The 18,497-nt window shown below is 39.7% G+C and overlaps 1 protein-coding gene across 3 annotated transcripts in view; it reads right to left on the reverse strand.

Annotated features, from left to right (window-relative positions):
- The window catches only part of ADAMTSL1 (ADAMTS like 1), a 470,149-nt gene that overhangs the window by 86,152 nt on the left and 365,500 nt on the right, over positions 1–18,497 (reverse strand). For all 3 annotated transcript variants that reach the window (XM_063321445.1, XM_063321444.1, XM_063321446.1), the window contains 4 exons: positions 15,188–15,238; positions 10,950–11,154; positions 9,528–9,675; positions 5,661–5,745 (listed from right to left, as the gene is read on the reverse strand). In XM_063321445.1, the coding sequence (XP_063177515.1) occupies positions 5,661–5,745; positions 9,528–9,675; positions 10,950–11,154; positions 15,188–15,238 (489 nt within the window). The remainder of the gene's footprint in view (positions 1–5,660; positions 5,746–9,527; positions 9,676–10,949; positions 11,155–15,187; positions 15,239–18,497) is intronic.

Consider the following 18,497-nt stretch of genomic DNA (forward strand, 5'->3'; position numbering starts at 1 on the left):
GCTTCAGCTTTGAGTGAAATCATTCCATGCTGTTGGTGTTCTCCATAAATTCGGCACTGCTTTTCTTCCCAGGGAAAGAATACTGCTTCTGCCCTGTACAGATATTAACGTAAATCCTAAGTAGTGGTGACTGTCTAAAGGGGCTCCTTGAATAAATAGAAATCATTACCTAATATTAGGCTGCTGCATTTCTGATCTTCCCTAGGACCAACCACATACACAGGTTAATTTTTTTGCCATTATATCTTAACATGGAGAAGTTTCCCTAAACTTCCTTCTTCTTCTTCACTGTGTGACGCTGAAGTGGACAAGCAACAGTCTGTGTGTGTATGTCCTCACTACTTCTTTTGGCAATCCAATAACCATAACATGCTTTATTTTTAAAATAAAACATTTGTAGGAAGTTTTAAAATTACTTATTAACCCGTGAAACAGGTACAAACATCATGATGGAAACTATTTAACAAGGAAAACCCAAATAAAATAGCTTACGTGTCTTTGGAAATATAAATACCTACTGAAAAGTAAGAAGGGGATATTGGGTGACTCTGCCACACTGGCCTCTCTGTCCATATCCAGTTCCCTGAGGGCTTTGTCCCCTCCACTGATGCATGTCAGGAATTTCCTTTTGTTTTTTACTGAAGTGGCCCCCATCACTACGATGGTGCCATCTGGCATCCAGATATTATTGTTTGCCCTTTTCCCCCCCACACCCGGCCCTTCTTTTTATGGCTAGCACCAGGGTTATTTATGGCAGTATGTTAAAAGCTGGGTACGGTGTTAACATACAAAAGCATTTTTCAAGAATTAGAGACAGAAATCTTTTAAACAACCCCTCCACCACCCATAAAACCAATCTCATTATACATAGAAAAACCCATGCTTTTTTAATCATGACTACTGCTCTTTCTGACTCCGGCTGTCATGCTGTGCTGGTGTAATGAGCTCCAATGAAAGAGGTCAGACAGAAAGATACCGCGGCTTCTCCCTCAGATAACATATTTCTCAGGCCTGGTGAATGGTCACTTCAGAGATGGACAGCAACAGGAGAACAATAAGTATGACAACACAGGACAGCAGGGAATTCTCACCTTAAACCTTTATCATAACAAAGACTGTAATACCTTCTTACCAATCTAGAGTATTTCAAGGTAGTTCTGTCAGCAATTAATATTTAATTGACCCAATCTAGGGGTGCAGCAGGTCAGACAACACAAACATAACTAACCTCTCTAGCCTTCGAGTGGCTGGTTATGATTTATACTTTGAGCAGCGGAACTGATGAAGACCGATTTAACATGGATCTGTATTTGAAGGCTGAGTGCCCAAGTGGGTTCTCTGGTATCTCTTAAGGACCAAACTCCTTTAGAAACCTTTCCTTCCACTGGGGAACTGTAGGGTGTCAGTTTTCTACCTAGTCCTGTAGTTCAGCGAAACATATGGAAAGTACTAGCACTGAATTTCCTGGTAAATATCAACCAAATTTGACAGAGGGGTAAAATTCTTTGTGACAACTTTATACCTCTGTCAAATTCAGTTAATAGGAATAAATTCAGACATTGCTGAGAGAAGAGGAAGGCAACTGACAGATAGACATATACAGACAAAATTAAACTGTAAGACTTGCTTCCTTTAGAAATTCCTGAGGAAATAAATAATGGAAGGCACTACACACAGATGGAATAAAAATGAGGCATCTGTTGCTCTAGCAGCACGTTAAGAGAATGATCAAAAATTACAGGTGGAAGGTCAGTGTTAAAAAAAAATGTAAGTTTATACTCACAGTATGCATCTGACGTCTGCCCAAGTGCAGTCATGAAACTGGTAATTATTGCACCAATACAGAGTGACTAGGAAAATCACATAAGCATAGCTTGTCTGAAGAAACTTCTATTACTCCAACTTCAAGCAAACACGCTCATGAACACAAAACATGTTCTAGTTACTTAAATTCACAGTCACAAAATAGCTGGCCACATCACATGGTGTCTTACACCAGCCAGTGCTTGATCCAACATTTAAAAACTCTCATTTAAAATGACACCTTTTCAGCACCTGGTTTAGCATGACGCTGGAGGCCTCCTGCTCTTCCTCCTGCTCTACAAACACTCCCCTTCCCCTCCACGCTGCCTCTCCTCTGCCCATTGTTCCCTCCCCGCTGAGCGGACAAGTGGGGTCTCAAGGTAAGCCCATCCTGGCTGCCCAACTCAACTCCCACCCTCAAACCCTACTCAGCCAGCTCTGCTCTACTGAATCAGATAAAAGAAAAATGGTTTCCTCAGAAGAGGGGAAGCAAGCAATCAGAATTGTTTTTTACAACCTCTGGTATGTTTTCTGAAAATGTTTACAGCAAAGTAACACACTGCAACACGTTTAGGCACAAGACAGTAAGAAATTGATGGTCATGTTCTAGTTACTTAAATTCACAGTCAGCAAAATAGCTGGCCACATCACACAGTCTTACACCAGCCAGTGCTTGATCCAACATCTAAAAACTCTCTACCTTTCCGACCCTCAAATTAGCATTCATCAGTCAAAACACGTGGGTGATAGCCTGACATCGGTCAGCATGGTGGGTAATGGAGTATTACATTGTGTCTCTGCATGACTGCAGAAACACAGCCCAAAAGGTGTCATACACCTTGCTTTTCAACTAGCTGGTGTACTTGAAAACCCTACACAGCTGAAGGAGGACAAGTGATGCTATAAAACTGGCATCAGATTTGATTGTTGATTGTATCTTGGTGAGTTCTGAATGTTTTCACTCCTTTTTTATGTCATTCCATACAGTTTTTCAATCTAATAACCAGGACCTAAAATGAATATGTGTTTGAAGGTAGACATTAATGCAAAACACTATTAATAGTGAGGCACCAAAACCAATTTTTGTGGAAGTTCACTGCTCAAAGTCGCTGTCAAGAGATTAGATATTCTGGAACAATATGCAGATGGCTGTTAACAGTTTACAGACAGGGATGGCCCTTTCAGCGCAAGTTTTCTAAGTTTTTATTTGGTCTTTCTGCCTCGTGCCTTATCACTAAAAATCCTTCCAAACTAAACACAAGGCACAGATATCTCCAAGCTCTGGGGTAGTCTGCATAAAGACCTTGACTTTTTGTCCTTTATTTCAGCTGTTAGTCAACACATATAACAATCTATACTTGAATTTCATTTAATGCCATGTTGTTTTATCATCAGCCTAAAATAAATTCAGACTTATACATGCTCCCAGAGTTGTGCTTTGCAAGGAGAAAAAAAACGTACAAAATGTCACCCCACGGCAGAATGAACCTAGTCTGGACTGTGCCCTTCTGTATTGGTATGTTAGTATCCTATCGCTATCACTGAAGTGTTGCATGAGATGGAGTAAGAAGATTAGGATGTCTTTGCAGAACAGGGCCTTTATTGCAGCAGAGCAGTGAAACTGTAAAGTTTTGGGCTGCACTTAAAACATTTCAACTTTCATAAACTACTTTCCCTTTGTATCTCCCAAGGTCTGTTTTAGTATCACAGGTAATATACCCATAAGGTTTTCCAGAATATTTTATCAAAATACGTATCATGATAAACAAAAGACTCTTCATCGTTCCCTGCAGGTTATGCCTATTCTCTCCATATCGATGGTGTTAATATTTAAAGCTGCATATACTCATATATCTATTACCATACTCTTTTTCTACAGTACCGTCAACAATGTTTACAAAATTTATCTAAAAAATTTCTTAGTGTAACAAATTGTTCCAGATATGACCACATATCAGTATTATTTCTTTTGATAAACTTCCTGATAATACATCTTTTTAAATGTATTCTTCCAGGCGTTATTTACATGTAGCTAAGTGGTTTAGTATAGCCACAAGAAAAGACACAATAAAATAAACTGCACTTTACAAATGAAAAATGAGTACATCCAGAAAGATTGAATTTTCCAGACTTTGACACTGAATGAATCAATTTACGAAGTCTATGAAACTCTGGGAACAGTTAAACTTCTCATTATATTGCATGCAATAGCTGCTATCCATATATATACACACATATGAATATGTGCGTTTGTATATATATGTACAAATATGTGTGTATATATGTATGTGTGTATATATATACATTTATGTATACCTATGGCAGCTGGATTAAAATAATTTTTATTTTGAGGGCGTTATTACAGATGTCTCCAGGTCTATTTCAGTGTTTCAGTTTCAAATTACTTCAATTCAAATTAACCATGCCAAACCTGCAATTATGTACCGAACAATGTCTAATACACAGCTGCAGCTGCAATAAAAAATGCCACGTGCTCAGCCACAAGGAACTGGATGCTGATTAAAGCTGTGTACAGAGGTTACAGTTATAGCAGGCATTTATCACAGATCCAGACTAAAATATCCAAACCATAATCATAACAGTATTTTTAGTTTCTCAACCTCATTGCTAAAGGTTTATATGGTACATCAGCTGCAGTACGTTTTACTGCAGCTTCCTTTTCATTGCTATTTTATTGGCCTAAGGAAGATTAATTATCCATAAATGACAATAAAACCCAATTCTGAATGAAATTCTGAGGGTTTTTTAAAACCACTTAATGTTTCTAACTTCTTCTACGCTCCTGCTATTAACGAAATGGAGCACGTGCAATGAAAACTGTATTTTCAATAGCATTCTGTGAAGAACCTGGCTATAACAGGTTTGATTCATACAGTTAGATTTTCTTTTTGATATATTAAAAAATCAGGGATCAACCTTAAGTGGAAGTGTTCTTTTCTGGCTTTTTATTGTAATATTTTTTTCCTTCAGCATTACCTGTAACTATTTTGTGCCTTCCACCTCTTTCTAACTTAATGGTATTTTTTTTTTTCGCGAAACAGAAGACAAACGAGTAGGAAAAGATAAAAGAAAAAGTCACATTTGAGGGACATAATGAGTTAATTTTACGTATTTAGGAGGAAAAAGTACAGTTTACATGGTTTCAGGCAGCCCCAATGCACGGGGACTGTCAACGTATGTGCGTAGGCCAACCTGCCATCCAAGGGGGTCTGCAGCAGGAGGAAGAGCTACTAACAGGGCACAAGGTGCTGACTGAGGTCCCTCTTGCAAAGGCGGCTGGGCAAAGACCATGAAGTGGTCTAGAAAAGCTGGGAGGGGAAATTCCCTGAAAAGATGAGGTAATTGATGATAAGGCAATCCGAACCACAGAGCTCAGGTTTCTAGTTTATTTTCTGCTAAAGTTAATTCATTTTATTGTCTGCTACTACGTTCTTCCTGCGGGGAGAGGTGTGGGGGAATCTTCACTGTATTTTACCTCTTACTTCACAAGGGTATTGTAAGAATAAATAAAGGTGTTGAGCTGCAGAGATACAGTGGTAGTGGGGAACATATAACTACGCAAGTAGGCAGACTCTCACTATAATATTATTGGAAATGACCTTAAATAAAACATGTGTATATTTATTCAAATTAAGTCTGCATTTCTGGATTTGAGTTCTGTCTCTTCATCCCTAAGTGTGACACAGCCTTAGGCCCAGTGATGTCCACAGGGTTGGGTTTAGCCTTTACACTCTAACGAAAGCCAAATACAATTTCAAGAGTTCATGTTAGGTCAACGCCAGCACCACACCCCCCACATCACAAGAACATCTTGTAAGCAAATTTTTAAGACTTACGATGGTTCTTCAGATACCACTGCCCCTTCCTCCAGCTCTTGAGCCTGCTTATACCATGGCAACTTTGCTTCCACAGGAAGTTTCTCTACAGAACAAACACAAGCATGTGAAAATAGGAAGCATGCAGTAACGCGGCTAGGTGTGCCAGCCCCCCCTCTCTCTCCAAGCACACTGGTGATGCACATGTGCTTTCATCCACATGGAAACTGAGCACAAAGAAGAAAGAGAGAGAAAGTAGAGCAGGAGAGAAAGAAACTCCTTCGTCACCTGGACTATGACGCTTAGAAGGTTATATGGCCAGATAGTTTGCTGTTGCAGCTAGAAGGGCTATGGCATTTTAAAACCAGAAAGGCAAATTAAGTGACTTTTCAGACAATTCAACTGGGCTGTAAAAATAGGGACTTTGGAAAGTATTTTTGGAGAGAGTCTTGCAAGCGTAACAGGCCTCTATTGACACTGCAAAGGCAAAATGTATAAAAACCCCTGTGTTTACCCTTAAATTTTAGAACTTCAGAAGACACATTAAGCTTGTTTTTGATAGATTATGAAAAGGAAGAAAACCCTGATTTGATGAGCGATACCACAGAAAAACAGAGAAACCATAATAAAATGGCCCCACTATACTTTTCAACTTTATCAGTTCATCGGCTATGTGGATTTAAAAAAAAAAACAAAGCAACGAGCTTGATACTTTTTCTGTCATTTCTGATGGAAAACAGTAGAGCTGCTTTTCTTCCCCTCCAGGATGTGCGCACGGCGTAATGAACTGCTCTGGGGAGCGCAGGGCCACGCCGCTTGGCGAGCCAAACTCCGCTTTCATGCGGTGTCAAAGCGGGGTGTTTGAGCTGAAGGCGGTGGAGCTGTTTTAGCTCTACAGGGGTATAAAGCAAGAGCAAATTTGGCACTATAATTTGAGAAGGATGTCTGCATTTCAACAAAATGTTCTGGGCTAGGATCAGGGGAAAAAAGCTCGAATAAAAGGGAATGAGACTCAGACCACTAAGGAGAACCAGGGCCAGACCTATTTGCCACTCACAAATCACCTAAGTATTTTGGGTTTATAAAATGTACGGATTTGTACTCGCCAACGGAAGCAGATTAATGCCATTCAGAGTAGTGGGGAATTTTCTGTGACTCTGTTGTGCACAACAGCAAACCTTTCACATACGTGCACCAAATTTCCCATCTGTCGGTTGTATCACAGAGGAACAACAACTTACAGCTTGATTTCACAGCTACTGCAACTTTAGTCAAGCAAATTTCCTTGGAGCGAGTTACTAATGGAGGAAAAAAGGGACAGTAATAGAGTTAGTATGCCTCTCTCTCAGAAACAGCCTGCCAAGCTCTTACTCTAACATATTTATTAGTGCCATTTAAGGATGAATATTTGCCAGCACGGCTCTTAGTTTAATCTATATTTTACTGCATTTGTTATCCAAAATATGTTGGCAATATTTCTATTTATATGTTCTGCAGCTTGTTTTATGGGTTTTGGAAAGCCAGATCTTACTCCTGTGCTTTTTTTTGCTTGGATGCAAGTGCTTGTAAAAAGCAAAAGCTCTTGTGTACCATTGCCTGTTATGTGACATTTTAAATAACTTTTCTTTTTAGAGGTGCAGTTAATTATCATCTACACTGTAAAATGAGTTAGAGGATTAGAAATGTTGATGTTGTACAGTATGCTTTGACAAAAAAAATGAATAAAAAGCACTCCTAACATAAGTTAAGGAGGAATTTTTACCTTTGGAGGTTAAAGTAAATTGTCTCCTTTTAAAAAGCAGTTCCACTAAAAACATGTAAATCACATACTATACAGAAAATTGTATTAGATGAAGACACCTTCCCTATTAAAACTGAAAATCATTACTTAATCCAGGGATATAAATTTTTTTTCCATTATTGGTGTAAGATAAAGTGCCTCAGTGCTTGAATAAACAAAAATGAAATAAATTAAATGAACTATTTGCATTCTATTTCTGCTTAGCACAGTGTGTTAAAAGGAGAGGGAGTTCCACTTTTTTGTCTTGCTACTTCAGTCAGCTAGGAAGATTGTTTTTCTGCTTTATGTTAATCCAGAACCAGAAGGAAAAAGCAGGCTAAGACTAAAACATCCAATAGTGGAAAGCACTATACCTACTGGTTTAAATTTTTAACTCTAGATTTGTGAAATAAAAAGGACAAACTTCCAGCACATAAATAAAATATTTTCGATTTGAAAAGACGTCTGTATAACACCTGGTTCGACTCTCTTCTGAGAACATGATTCAGCTTCAGGTACATGGGACTTCAAACATTCCCGCTTGCATTATGGAGGGACTACTGTAAGAGCGTTGCAGAACTGAGATGAGGACTCAAATTAAACGCAAGCAAAACAGTACACTTAGTGTAGGAGTTTCCATCCCATGGGAAAAAATGGAAGGAAGAAATAACTGCCTACAATGAGAAATTAATCATGTATGTGCTGCAAAGGGCAGCATAAGAGTTTATCCAGGGTAGAGATGCCACTCCTGTGCAAGAGTGGGCTTCCAGCAAAGAGGAATTTACTTTGTTCCATCGGAAGAGACTTCTTGACAGATGCAGGCAAGCAAAGCTTTCCTAGCTGGTCTTCCACCCTTCTCAGGTTCCCTAGGCAGAAGTCAGTTGTGGGTGGTTTGCAACATCTGATTTTTTTGTGTTTTACTGCATTACAGGCAGACAGGATCTTGCTTTACCTGAGCTCTGAACACCATAAACACATAAAGCCCCATAAAAACAACCCATAAAGCCCCATAAAACCAGCTGACTGACTGAGCCCAAATCCACTGAATCTCCATATGAGGCTCAGAGTCGTGCTATCACAGTCACAGGGCCTTTTTTTTTCATCCTGGAGGGTGAACTTGCAGAAATTAAAATTCAAAATTCTACTGTTCCGTCTTGGATCAGCACAAGGTCACGGATGCTCTTCATATGTATCAGGATAGCAATTCATTTTTTAAAAGGAATTGATACCCTCTTATGGTGGGGCTTAAGTCTCCAGTTTAGGAAAATTCAGCTCACCCGCATTGCTGTAGCCCAGAAGTTTCCATAAGTTAGTTAGCATACAGACACAGAGGTTGTGTCAACAGAGCTGAATACACACACAAACTCATGCACGCTCATATACCTGTGGAAATGGTCAAATACCTGTGTCTGCTGCACCTGGCCACTGCTCATTAATCCAATCCAGCCTCCAAGACTTTTTTTAACATTCCCACCTCATAAGAACATCCAAAGAGCTGCAGAAATATATTCTCCTTCTCTCAACAAAAACATGGGGGATTTATCCCAGTATCATTCTGTCTGAGGCCCAAGTCGAGAAAACATTTCTATACAAATCATGAGTACTCCTTGCTATAAAATGCTTCAACTCTAACAGTCTGCAAAATTTTGCAGCCTTGCTAGTGAGAGGAACCTCATGTTGGGATACACAATGCTTGCTTCTGACCGATTTCAAGCTCCAAGTTATGAAAAGGCACTTTAAAATTATGGTTACATTTATCTACCATAGATATTATTTATATCATTAATTCCTTATAAAAATAGGGCAAATTTAGCCCAGACACAATCAGTGGGGCCAAACCTACTTAGACTATGATCAAATTTACATTTGCATTGCTTTATTCTGCTGGATCACAAATTAACAGTGAAAACCCCAGAGCTTCTAAGAAAGAGGAAGGGGCCAGCATTCACTCCCAATTGCTAGCGGGCAGACTGGAATAGGAGCAGCAGGCATTAAAGGTGTAAATTCACAACTCAGCGCAGGTGGAAACAGTGCTACCAGCACTAAAAACAAAACTGGTCAACATGGAAGAGCTCAGAAAATTTATGAGAATCCTTCTGCCCCATTACCTTTGGGTTTGTAGCAGGGAGTGGGTACGATGCACTCTTCTTTTATGTGTGGCTTTGTTTTAGGACTACAGCCTCCTGTATGCATCCCCCTGTGATCAATGCAAAGGACCACACGGTACCTGAGTCCTTGTCCACACGTCACGGTGCACTGGGGAAAAAAATAAAGCAAAAAAAAAAAAAGCTGTGTGTGGTATGTCACAGGGGTGATAAATAAAAGGGGAATATGCAATAGAAATATGTGTACCTCAGAGAGCAAAATATGATGCAGAAACACCTCAACCTTGAACATAAATCATTCATAATATTTGGTAGTTATGGATAAAGTATAAAATTGACATAAATTTTTGCTTTTTTGCTTTGCACATTTACTTGCTTTGAACATTTTGCCTCTGTATTTCTCTTGCGGTGCCAGTTTCTCAGCAGTGGCTACTTGGCTTGTGGCCATCCATCCCATATTGGCTATGCTCAGCAACACCCTGTCAGTTTCATCTGGAGCCACTCCGTTTGCTTGGACAAAGTACTGGGGCTTATGGGTTAACAGGGGTGACACTCAGCTATTTTGGAACATGGCACCAAACAGAATGGGAAACTATTTGGGCTTTCTTCCCTCAGACACTTTCTTAAGTGTTTTTTCATTTATTTTTGGTAAGGAATATCAATTTCCCGCCCTGTACAGAAGTGGCTGCATGGGAGAGGATCAAAACTAGCAACGAGTGGGGAAGGCTACGGATACTACCAACATTACTTTGCTCTTGGATAGCAGCTTTCATCTGGAAATCACCAAACACTTTGCAATCAGTCAAGAATACCTCACCTGTGGGTGAGCTAGCTTAGCTTCTAAAACCCATTTTACTTGTTGAGAAACTGGGCTGGTGAGAAACTACATTCAAGATTCAGTCTTTATGTACAAAATCAAGGTACTTTTTTACTTTTGTAGAATGACATTTCAAAGACATTTACTTTCATACAGAAGGAAAGGTGAGTCAGGAACAGACAACTACAACCATCAAAGAGCAGAGTCATTTATGACCATGTATTTCTGGAAATTTCTCAGCAATTCTTGATATTCAATTTATAGCTGACAAGTTGTAATAAAGATATACCATTACGTGCTTACTGGTTTTGTTTCGCACATTTCATTTATGTTCGCAATCTATTATTAGTAGAAGGTCACTAATTAAAAATAAAGATCTGATTTATTTTTCCATCATTCTCCTTAATCACGTTAATGTTATTAATACATTAATCCTGAGTATTTACTTTGCAGTTAGACAAATAGCATAATTTAAAACAAAGGTCATGGTAATAAGGAATAAGGAATGAAAGTAGTGCATGTTCCTGCTTCCATGAGCTCACTAAACTATAATTTAAGATATATTCCTACTGTGGCAAATACAAAACCAACAAAGCTAAGCTGATTACCGGAGACCACTCCTGAGCAAGCCACTTCGGGCAGTCAAATATATTGCAAGGCTGGACAACAGGCATCTTTGGAGTATACATGCATTTCCATTCTTCCACTGGGCTGATATGACCCTGAATGTCTTCTTCCACACATGAGACACTGCGGCTTTGAATGCCCCCTCCACAAGATGAGGAACAGGCAGTCCAGGGTGTACTTTCCCATCTGAGGTAAAAAGAACCAAAACAGAGAGGCATCAGGAAAAGGAACCCCTGCTGCCCCCACCCCCACCTGCACCCACCCAAATCTATAAACTGCTATCTGCAGGAGGGTTTATTTTTCAGATTAGCATCAGTAAAAATTAATCATATATATTTGTTCATAAATGGCCATAACAGCAAAGCACTCTCATGGCTTCAAGTCACATTTTAGTAATATGAAATCTCCTCTCTCCCACAAACCCAGTGACTACTGCCACAAAAACTCTAAATACTTTTAACTTAATTCCTTTTATTTAATTGATGGGATTATCATATCTTCACAATTTGTTATGTTAAGAGGAATCTTTGTCACAAACCACTGGAAACTCAGTGTGCTCTGAAGCTGATGCTCCTTTAGCAAGAAAGGAGCAAGAAGGAAACAGCAGTGTTTCTTTCTAGGGGAACAACTGCTTTGAGGAAAAAAAAGATGGGAGGAAATTACCAAAAGGAAGACATGACTATAATGATAGGATACATGGCCTCTGATGGATAAACTACATGGGCCTTGTTTCCCTACAGTTGAGGGAGTGAGAGGAGCTAAGAAATAGCATCTACAGGTGCTATTTGAGAACATAATAACAAATCCGTAGAACAATGTATATGTTCTGAAAAGCTATGCATACTTATGAGAATAATCCTTTTTTTTACAGTGATGCATATATAATAATGTACGTATTGTTTTATATGTGTACATGTCTGTCCACTTAAAATAGTCTGGTATTTCCACTTACACTCAAGCCATTGTCACAGAGAGGATCTGGGACCACCGTCATGATCCAATGTGGCTATTCCTGCATAATTCTGTGCATGCCTGATGGTGTAAAATTCTGCATGTTCTATCTACCTATAAACATTTCACAAAATCTTTAATTTTTTTAAAAGGCACATGGGCTTTGGATAAGAACATTCAAAATAATGTTTGAAACAATTGGTTTGGTCATAATTTTTCATTTTTTGACTTAAAAAATTGTTTTTTTGCAGAAAAAAACCCATCTCTTTCCTCTTTCAGATAAGATGGAAAAAAAGTGAAAGACAAGGATTTTTTTCTCCCACTTAAACTAAAAGAATTATTTTTATTAAGCAACAATTACAGGATCTCCAAGATCATTAAACAATATGAAAAATGCTTATCTTTCCCTCTGATTTTCCATCATACCAACCCGTCTTTTTCTCATTATCTCCAGTACATGTAAGCACTACCCACACTTGGCTACTGGCTGAAAACGCCATAAAATTCAATGTGAAATGGCTAGTTAATAGCTGTTTATGAATGGTAAAGCCACTGATTAATTCTATGACTTATCACTAAGAAGTGGTGAAACGTTTACACGATGCCTTATCCATCATCATGGGCTCAGCACAAGCAACATATGTCACAAAAGGATAACTTTAGCAATGTTTTTAGTTCAAATGTGTTACCTGTGGCTCTGCTGAACAAGTCTCCCAGCACACAGCTAAGGTTTCTCACATTATTCACAAATCTAAATGAAGAGGCCTTAAACTGAAACTCATGAAGAGCAGAAACTGCTGTAGCCAGCCTGATGCAGCTTTTCCCAGCCACGAAAGCGATGTGGCACCAGGGAATTCCCTAGAGTCTTTGGGGCAAATTTCCGGATGCCTTAGGCAACCTCAGCAATACCAAGCAGCTTAAATCTAGGCAAGCAGCTTGGTCCTCTGGGTTTGTATGAGTGTAAGACAGGAAGGGGAAATTTCTCTGTTGCACAGCTCTTGTAGCAGGTGCCACAGCTCCTTTCGAGGTACAAAGCGTGCAACATTGACTGGGAATTTGTGAAAGGAATTGGTGGTGCGTTAAAAGTAAGCACTACAGCTGAACCATACTTTACCCTCTTTGTGATAGCGCACAAGGTTGAGGGATTGCACTAGGGAAATCTTGCAAAGACTCCTTCCCAGATTCGCTCTCCACTTCTCCTGGAGTATTTGTTGCTCTCCTCTATCCCTAGTATTAGGTGCCAGTCTCAGACAGGTAACGCAACCAGGGCCTTCTGGTTTCATTGAGGGGTTTTGCTTTGGGTTTTTTTTACCTAAACTCTGCAGGTTCAGATGAAAAACAATTTTTAACCCCCTGACTTGGCCCTGTCTCATGCCAGCCTCATGATCTGTTCAGCTTCTGCTATCTCTCAGGTCTGGAGAAGAGACATGTGTCTGTGTCTTCCCTCTCGGGGCAAAGGAGGAAGAGCTGAGCCCCGTTCATGGGTTCATAGGAGCACATGTGGGAATGGGGTGAGGAAGAAGAGGGGAAGCAGCAGCAAAAAAGCAGAGGGGGAAAAGGGGGGACGAGGTCCCAGCCAGCAATTGCAGCCTGAGCAATCGATGGAGGGGAGGGTTAAAGGAGAATAGTGCAGCTGGGAGAGTGGATGTAAAGGGACTGTTATGGGGTGAGACCATAATCCAGAACAGCTTGAGAAACAGTCTCAGCCTTTTGATCATTTTCAGGGAATGATTTTTTTTTTTTTGGCTTTCAGTGTTACTGAAAGCCAAATACCTCAGGGCATTTTGATCCTTTATTTTGGATTTTCTTCAACAGTAAAAAAAGCCACTGCCTAGCTGCAGCTCAGGATGCTTTTTCCTTAAATACAGCCTCTCCACTGTTAAGTACTGCTGAATCATCCTCTGATATAAAATTCTTCTCTGTCTTTTGTCAATGTACATGCCCTTTGTACATAATTGAAATAAAATCTGTTTTATTCTAAATTAGAGTGTTAAACCCTGTATAAATATTCTAGCTTTTATATGCCTTACTAACAGAGGTTTAATTTTTGAGGTCAGGAGGTACGTATGTGGGTTTTTTTAAATAAAGAACAGAGAGAAATGTTTTCCAGAAAAAAGGAATTAGATACAGGGATATATTTTATAAGCGTATCTCAGGAATATTTGGTGATAAAGACTGTGTGTACATAACCATAAGCACTTAGCTGGGAAGAGAAAAGCCTAACCCGAGTGACACAGATCCATTGGTAAAGTGTGTCAACACAAATGGCAGCCACAATGCTTGGCAAGCAACCTGCTCTCCTCCTTGCCATCTCACTCACAGTTTGGGGTGGGTCCATGATTTGGATGGAGACTCTGTTGAACGTTGAGTGCACTGCGCTTGCACACTGATGCTGAAAGCTCTCTGCATTAGGCCTCACCATGGTCTGAGGGAGGTCATTTCCTCACCAGGATGAGACTAACAAGTTGCCTAGGGGGTTCTTTCTGTGATTTCATACTCCGTGACACAATAAATTAATGAAGAAGGAAACACAGCACAATACTATTGCATGTCCAGGCAGTATTTCAAAACCAAAAGGTTTTGAACCTTCAACTACCAAACATTTTTATCAGCACCAGTCTTATTCACGGCTTTAAGGGTAATTACCAATGGGATTATTTCCGTAAGAATTTCAAGTTTTACATTAAAGACATTTTAATTGTGAGATAATTAATAATAGAAATCAGGCCTTGATCCTATTCCTCCCCTGACCTTTGATTTCTTAGAAAAGCCAATGGATTAATGCCCCTGGGGAAGGCATTAGCATGGGTTTGCAGGACCAGAACACAACACCAATACTGTCTAAACCCAAAATCTAACAATTTATAAGCATGCAAGAAGCAGCACTGCTGGGGAGAGGGAGAAAGTCTGATGGTTCATTAGAAAGCCACCTATCCTGTTCAGAGATGAGTAAAAGGAATGAAAAGGAAAGGTGTGAGTCAAAAGGGGCAGTGGGGGTGAGGGGTAAGGAAAGAGAGAAAGAAAGGGACCACACACTTAATAAGTCTGCATTGCTGCTTCAGCTAGAATATCGTTTCAGTTCTGCATCAACATAATTTATAACAACAGGTTAGCATTTGAACATCTCTAGGTTAATCTGCAGGAGTTCAGAGCAAGAGAAAAGCAGCATCTGTTAACTTAGTTTGAGAGCCAAGCAGAAATACATAGAAAAGAAAAAAGAAGGAGAGGTATCTGTTAATCCTAGCATCTGGTTGACTGTTTTACGTACCGCGGAAGGGGATGGTAGAGGTCATAGGGCATGATCTGCTTGTATCCATCACTGTTAGGAACAATAATGCCAACCCTCTGAGTAGAAGGTACACATAATAAAATAAACACTAAATGATTACCTTATACAACTTTTTTTACACAATATTACAAAACACCCCAAGCAAACAAGATATTTAACCCAAGTTGCTATCACATTTAAAATAAAACATATGCTCCCATCCTGCTGTTTCTGAGTCATTCAAAGAATAAACCAACAATTACTACTTTATTCTTATGAATATATCACTGTTTGGCTAAGAAGCGATCCATTACCACAAGTGATCCAAATGAGTTGTCCAAATATTATTTAAATTTGTGAGGTTACTATCTGCCATTAAAAAAAAAATATTTCTACACCTAATACTTTCTTTGAGCTTGGATCCAAAGTGACTAAAGACAATAGGGGAACTTCTATCTGCTTTTTTAAGTTATTATATGGTTGTTTCTGCCCTTCGGATAAAATGTCTTTTACAGAGGCCGGGATTAGAAAATCAGGGAATTCCAGTCCAGGAATTCAAATCTGTAATACTTGTCTCTCCTTAAGTCAGTCCAATTTCATTCATCTGCAGAACCTGCCTCTTTATTTGGGTTTTTCTGGAGTAAAGAAGGTGCTGGAGAGAAGAGGAACATGTCAGGTTGATTTTTTTGTTTGGTTTTGGTGTTGTCATGACTGGTTGGCTTGGTTTGCTGTAGTATTATTGGTATAATATCTAAATAATATAACATCTAAAGGTTATGGAAGACAATAGTGTATATCAAAATTAGAAATTACCTGAATTATTATCATGCCAGTTATGTCTGAGATGGATGTCACTTGACTTGTTGGCAACTACAGGGTCTCACTGAATTGCTAGTTTGAAATTTCATCTTTTGTCTGCGCTTTTTACAGATTCTGACTCAGAGTGACTGTACCCGTGTTGTCTCCCAATTATCAGGCATATCTATTAACATCAAATATATGATCTCAGAGCACCTCATCTGTCAGTTTCATCAAAGCCACTCTGCAACAGGGGACTTGGATGGGGCAGGTGGGCAGAACTACCAAAGAGTGAATGCCAGTTGCATCAAAATAAAAAGCGTGTCCCTGCCAAGTTAAGGAGAGAGGAAACTGACTGAAAATCACAAAGGTGGTTTTTGAGAGCCTTATATGGATGATAGGTGCTAGGTATGCTGATACGGATTTCTGTGAGGGGGAAGGAGCAAAGGAGGGGGAAGGGAGAAAGTATTCTCCATCCTCAACACACTTCACTGAAAAATGCTGTAAGCATTCAAAGGAGTCTTGTCATGCCAAGGCTAAAGGGGTCTATTCTCCTTTCAGTCAACAGGGTTTTTATGTGCATAGCTGGTCCATGATAGGAGAATGGATCCCATTGTGTTTTCACAGCAAGGAGTCAGCGCCAGGTCAGCGTGCTGGAATTTTCCAGCTAAAGCACGGGAAGACGCTGGAGCCCTGGGAGTGTGTGATGGGGACTAGACAGCTCCCTCTAAGATTAGCAGCCTCTGCAGTTACTGGAGCCCTCTGCTCGAGTGTGTATATTTGCATCTTCGGAGAGCTGCCCATCTCCACAAAAATCTAAACATCTAGGAGAGGCAGTTCTGGCACTGGGAAACTTTGGGTAAGACAAATGGGTCATTTAGAATATGGCCAATGAACAAGTCTTTTCAGATGTAGCTTGATGGGCAAATGCCTGGAGAAGTTTGAGAAATTGTGTACTAGAAGTTTAAGAAGATGGAAGGGGATTTTTTCTGAGTATTTTTTGCTCATGCTTTTGGGAATCTCTGCTGGTTTCCTGACTGTTCTACCACTGCTGCTGAAGTTCCACTCTGGAGGCTTTTGCACTTTCCAGCTCATTGGCTTGCTGAGGAGTGGTTGGAAAAAAGATTAATATACCAAGTTCATAAATGAAACAATTATATTATAAAAGCATCTACTTCCTAAGAAAGAAACAGATTTCAAAACATTTCTCACTCATTGCAGTGAGAAATGTTTTCTTTCTAATAAACATGGTCTGTATGCATAATCCAGGTCTACGTGCATTAGAATGCATAATATCCAAGGCCATTCCAATTGAAATAACCATGTGACATCCAAACACTGTTATGAAGATTAAATAACATTTACAAAGCACTAGATTAATATTGTCATTGGAAAGGTTTGACCCTCAAAGAATTTTGCATACAAAAATTGCATTTCTGTAAATAGTATAGAGCTCCACAGAATTATTACACTGTCCGTGTGCATATGTGAGGGGCTGCCAAAGGCTCTTGTTCTGTTATGGCAGGATAATGATCCCCAGCAATGTAAGAGTCATGGACATGGTGAGGAAAAAGATCCCCACAATAATACACAATGGAATAATTTATTACTTTAAAAATCAGCTTGAAGATCATAAAATCATAGAATCGTTTTTGTTGGAAGAGACCTTTAAGGTCATCAAGCCCAACCGTTAGCCTAGCACTACCAAGTCCACCACTAAACCATGTCCTAAGCACTACATCTGCATGTCTTTTAAATATCTTCAGGGATGGCCACTCAACCACTTCCCCGGGCAGCCTGTTCCAATGCTTGACAACCCTTTCGGCAAAGAAGTTTTTCCTAATATCCAATCTAAACCTCCCCTGGCAAAATCTGAGGCCATTTCCTCTCATCCTATCACTTGTTACTTGGGAAAAGAGACCGACTCCCACCTCGCTAGAACCTCCTTTTAGGTAGTTGTAGAGAGCAGTGAGGTCTCCCCTCAGCATCCTTTCCTCCAGGCTAAACAACGCCTCCTCGTAAGACTTGCTCTCTAGACCCTTCATCATCTTTGTTGCCCTTCTCTGAACATGCTCCAGCACCTCAACAACCCTCCTGTAGTGAGGGGCCCAAAACTGAACACAGGGGGATGATCACTTCCCTAGTGCTACTGGCCACACTACTTCTGATACAAGCCAAGGACAGCAGATGGTTATTTCCCCATTCACGGCAACTGCACCTTTCTTAGCTAGTCGTGTGGGGTTTTTGTGTGTTCCACAAAAAAAACAAGCCTAAGTGAACTATTTAAGAAACATCTTCAAGATTACTTTGGTGAATCCTGCACTTTTTGACTGGACAAAGTGGTTTAAATTCCATTAGTTTATCAGTCCATCATACTGCTATAAAAAGATGGAAGAGATCTAGCTTATGGGCTTTGCTCACTGTACATTACTCAGACAATGTAAAGGGGATGGTGTGCTAAATGAACAGAACAAAAAATAATCATTATTTGCACTGAGATTTCTGGTTGATG

This window comes from Chroicocephalus ridibundus, chromosome Z (assembly GCF_963924245.1).
Source record: "Chroicocephalus ridibundus chromosome Z, bChrRid1.1, whole genome shotgun sequence".
In the NCBI taxonomy this organism is placed as follows: Eukaryota; Metazoa; Chordata; class Aves; order Charadriiformes; family Laridae; genus Chroicocephalus; species Chroicocephalus ridibundus.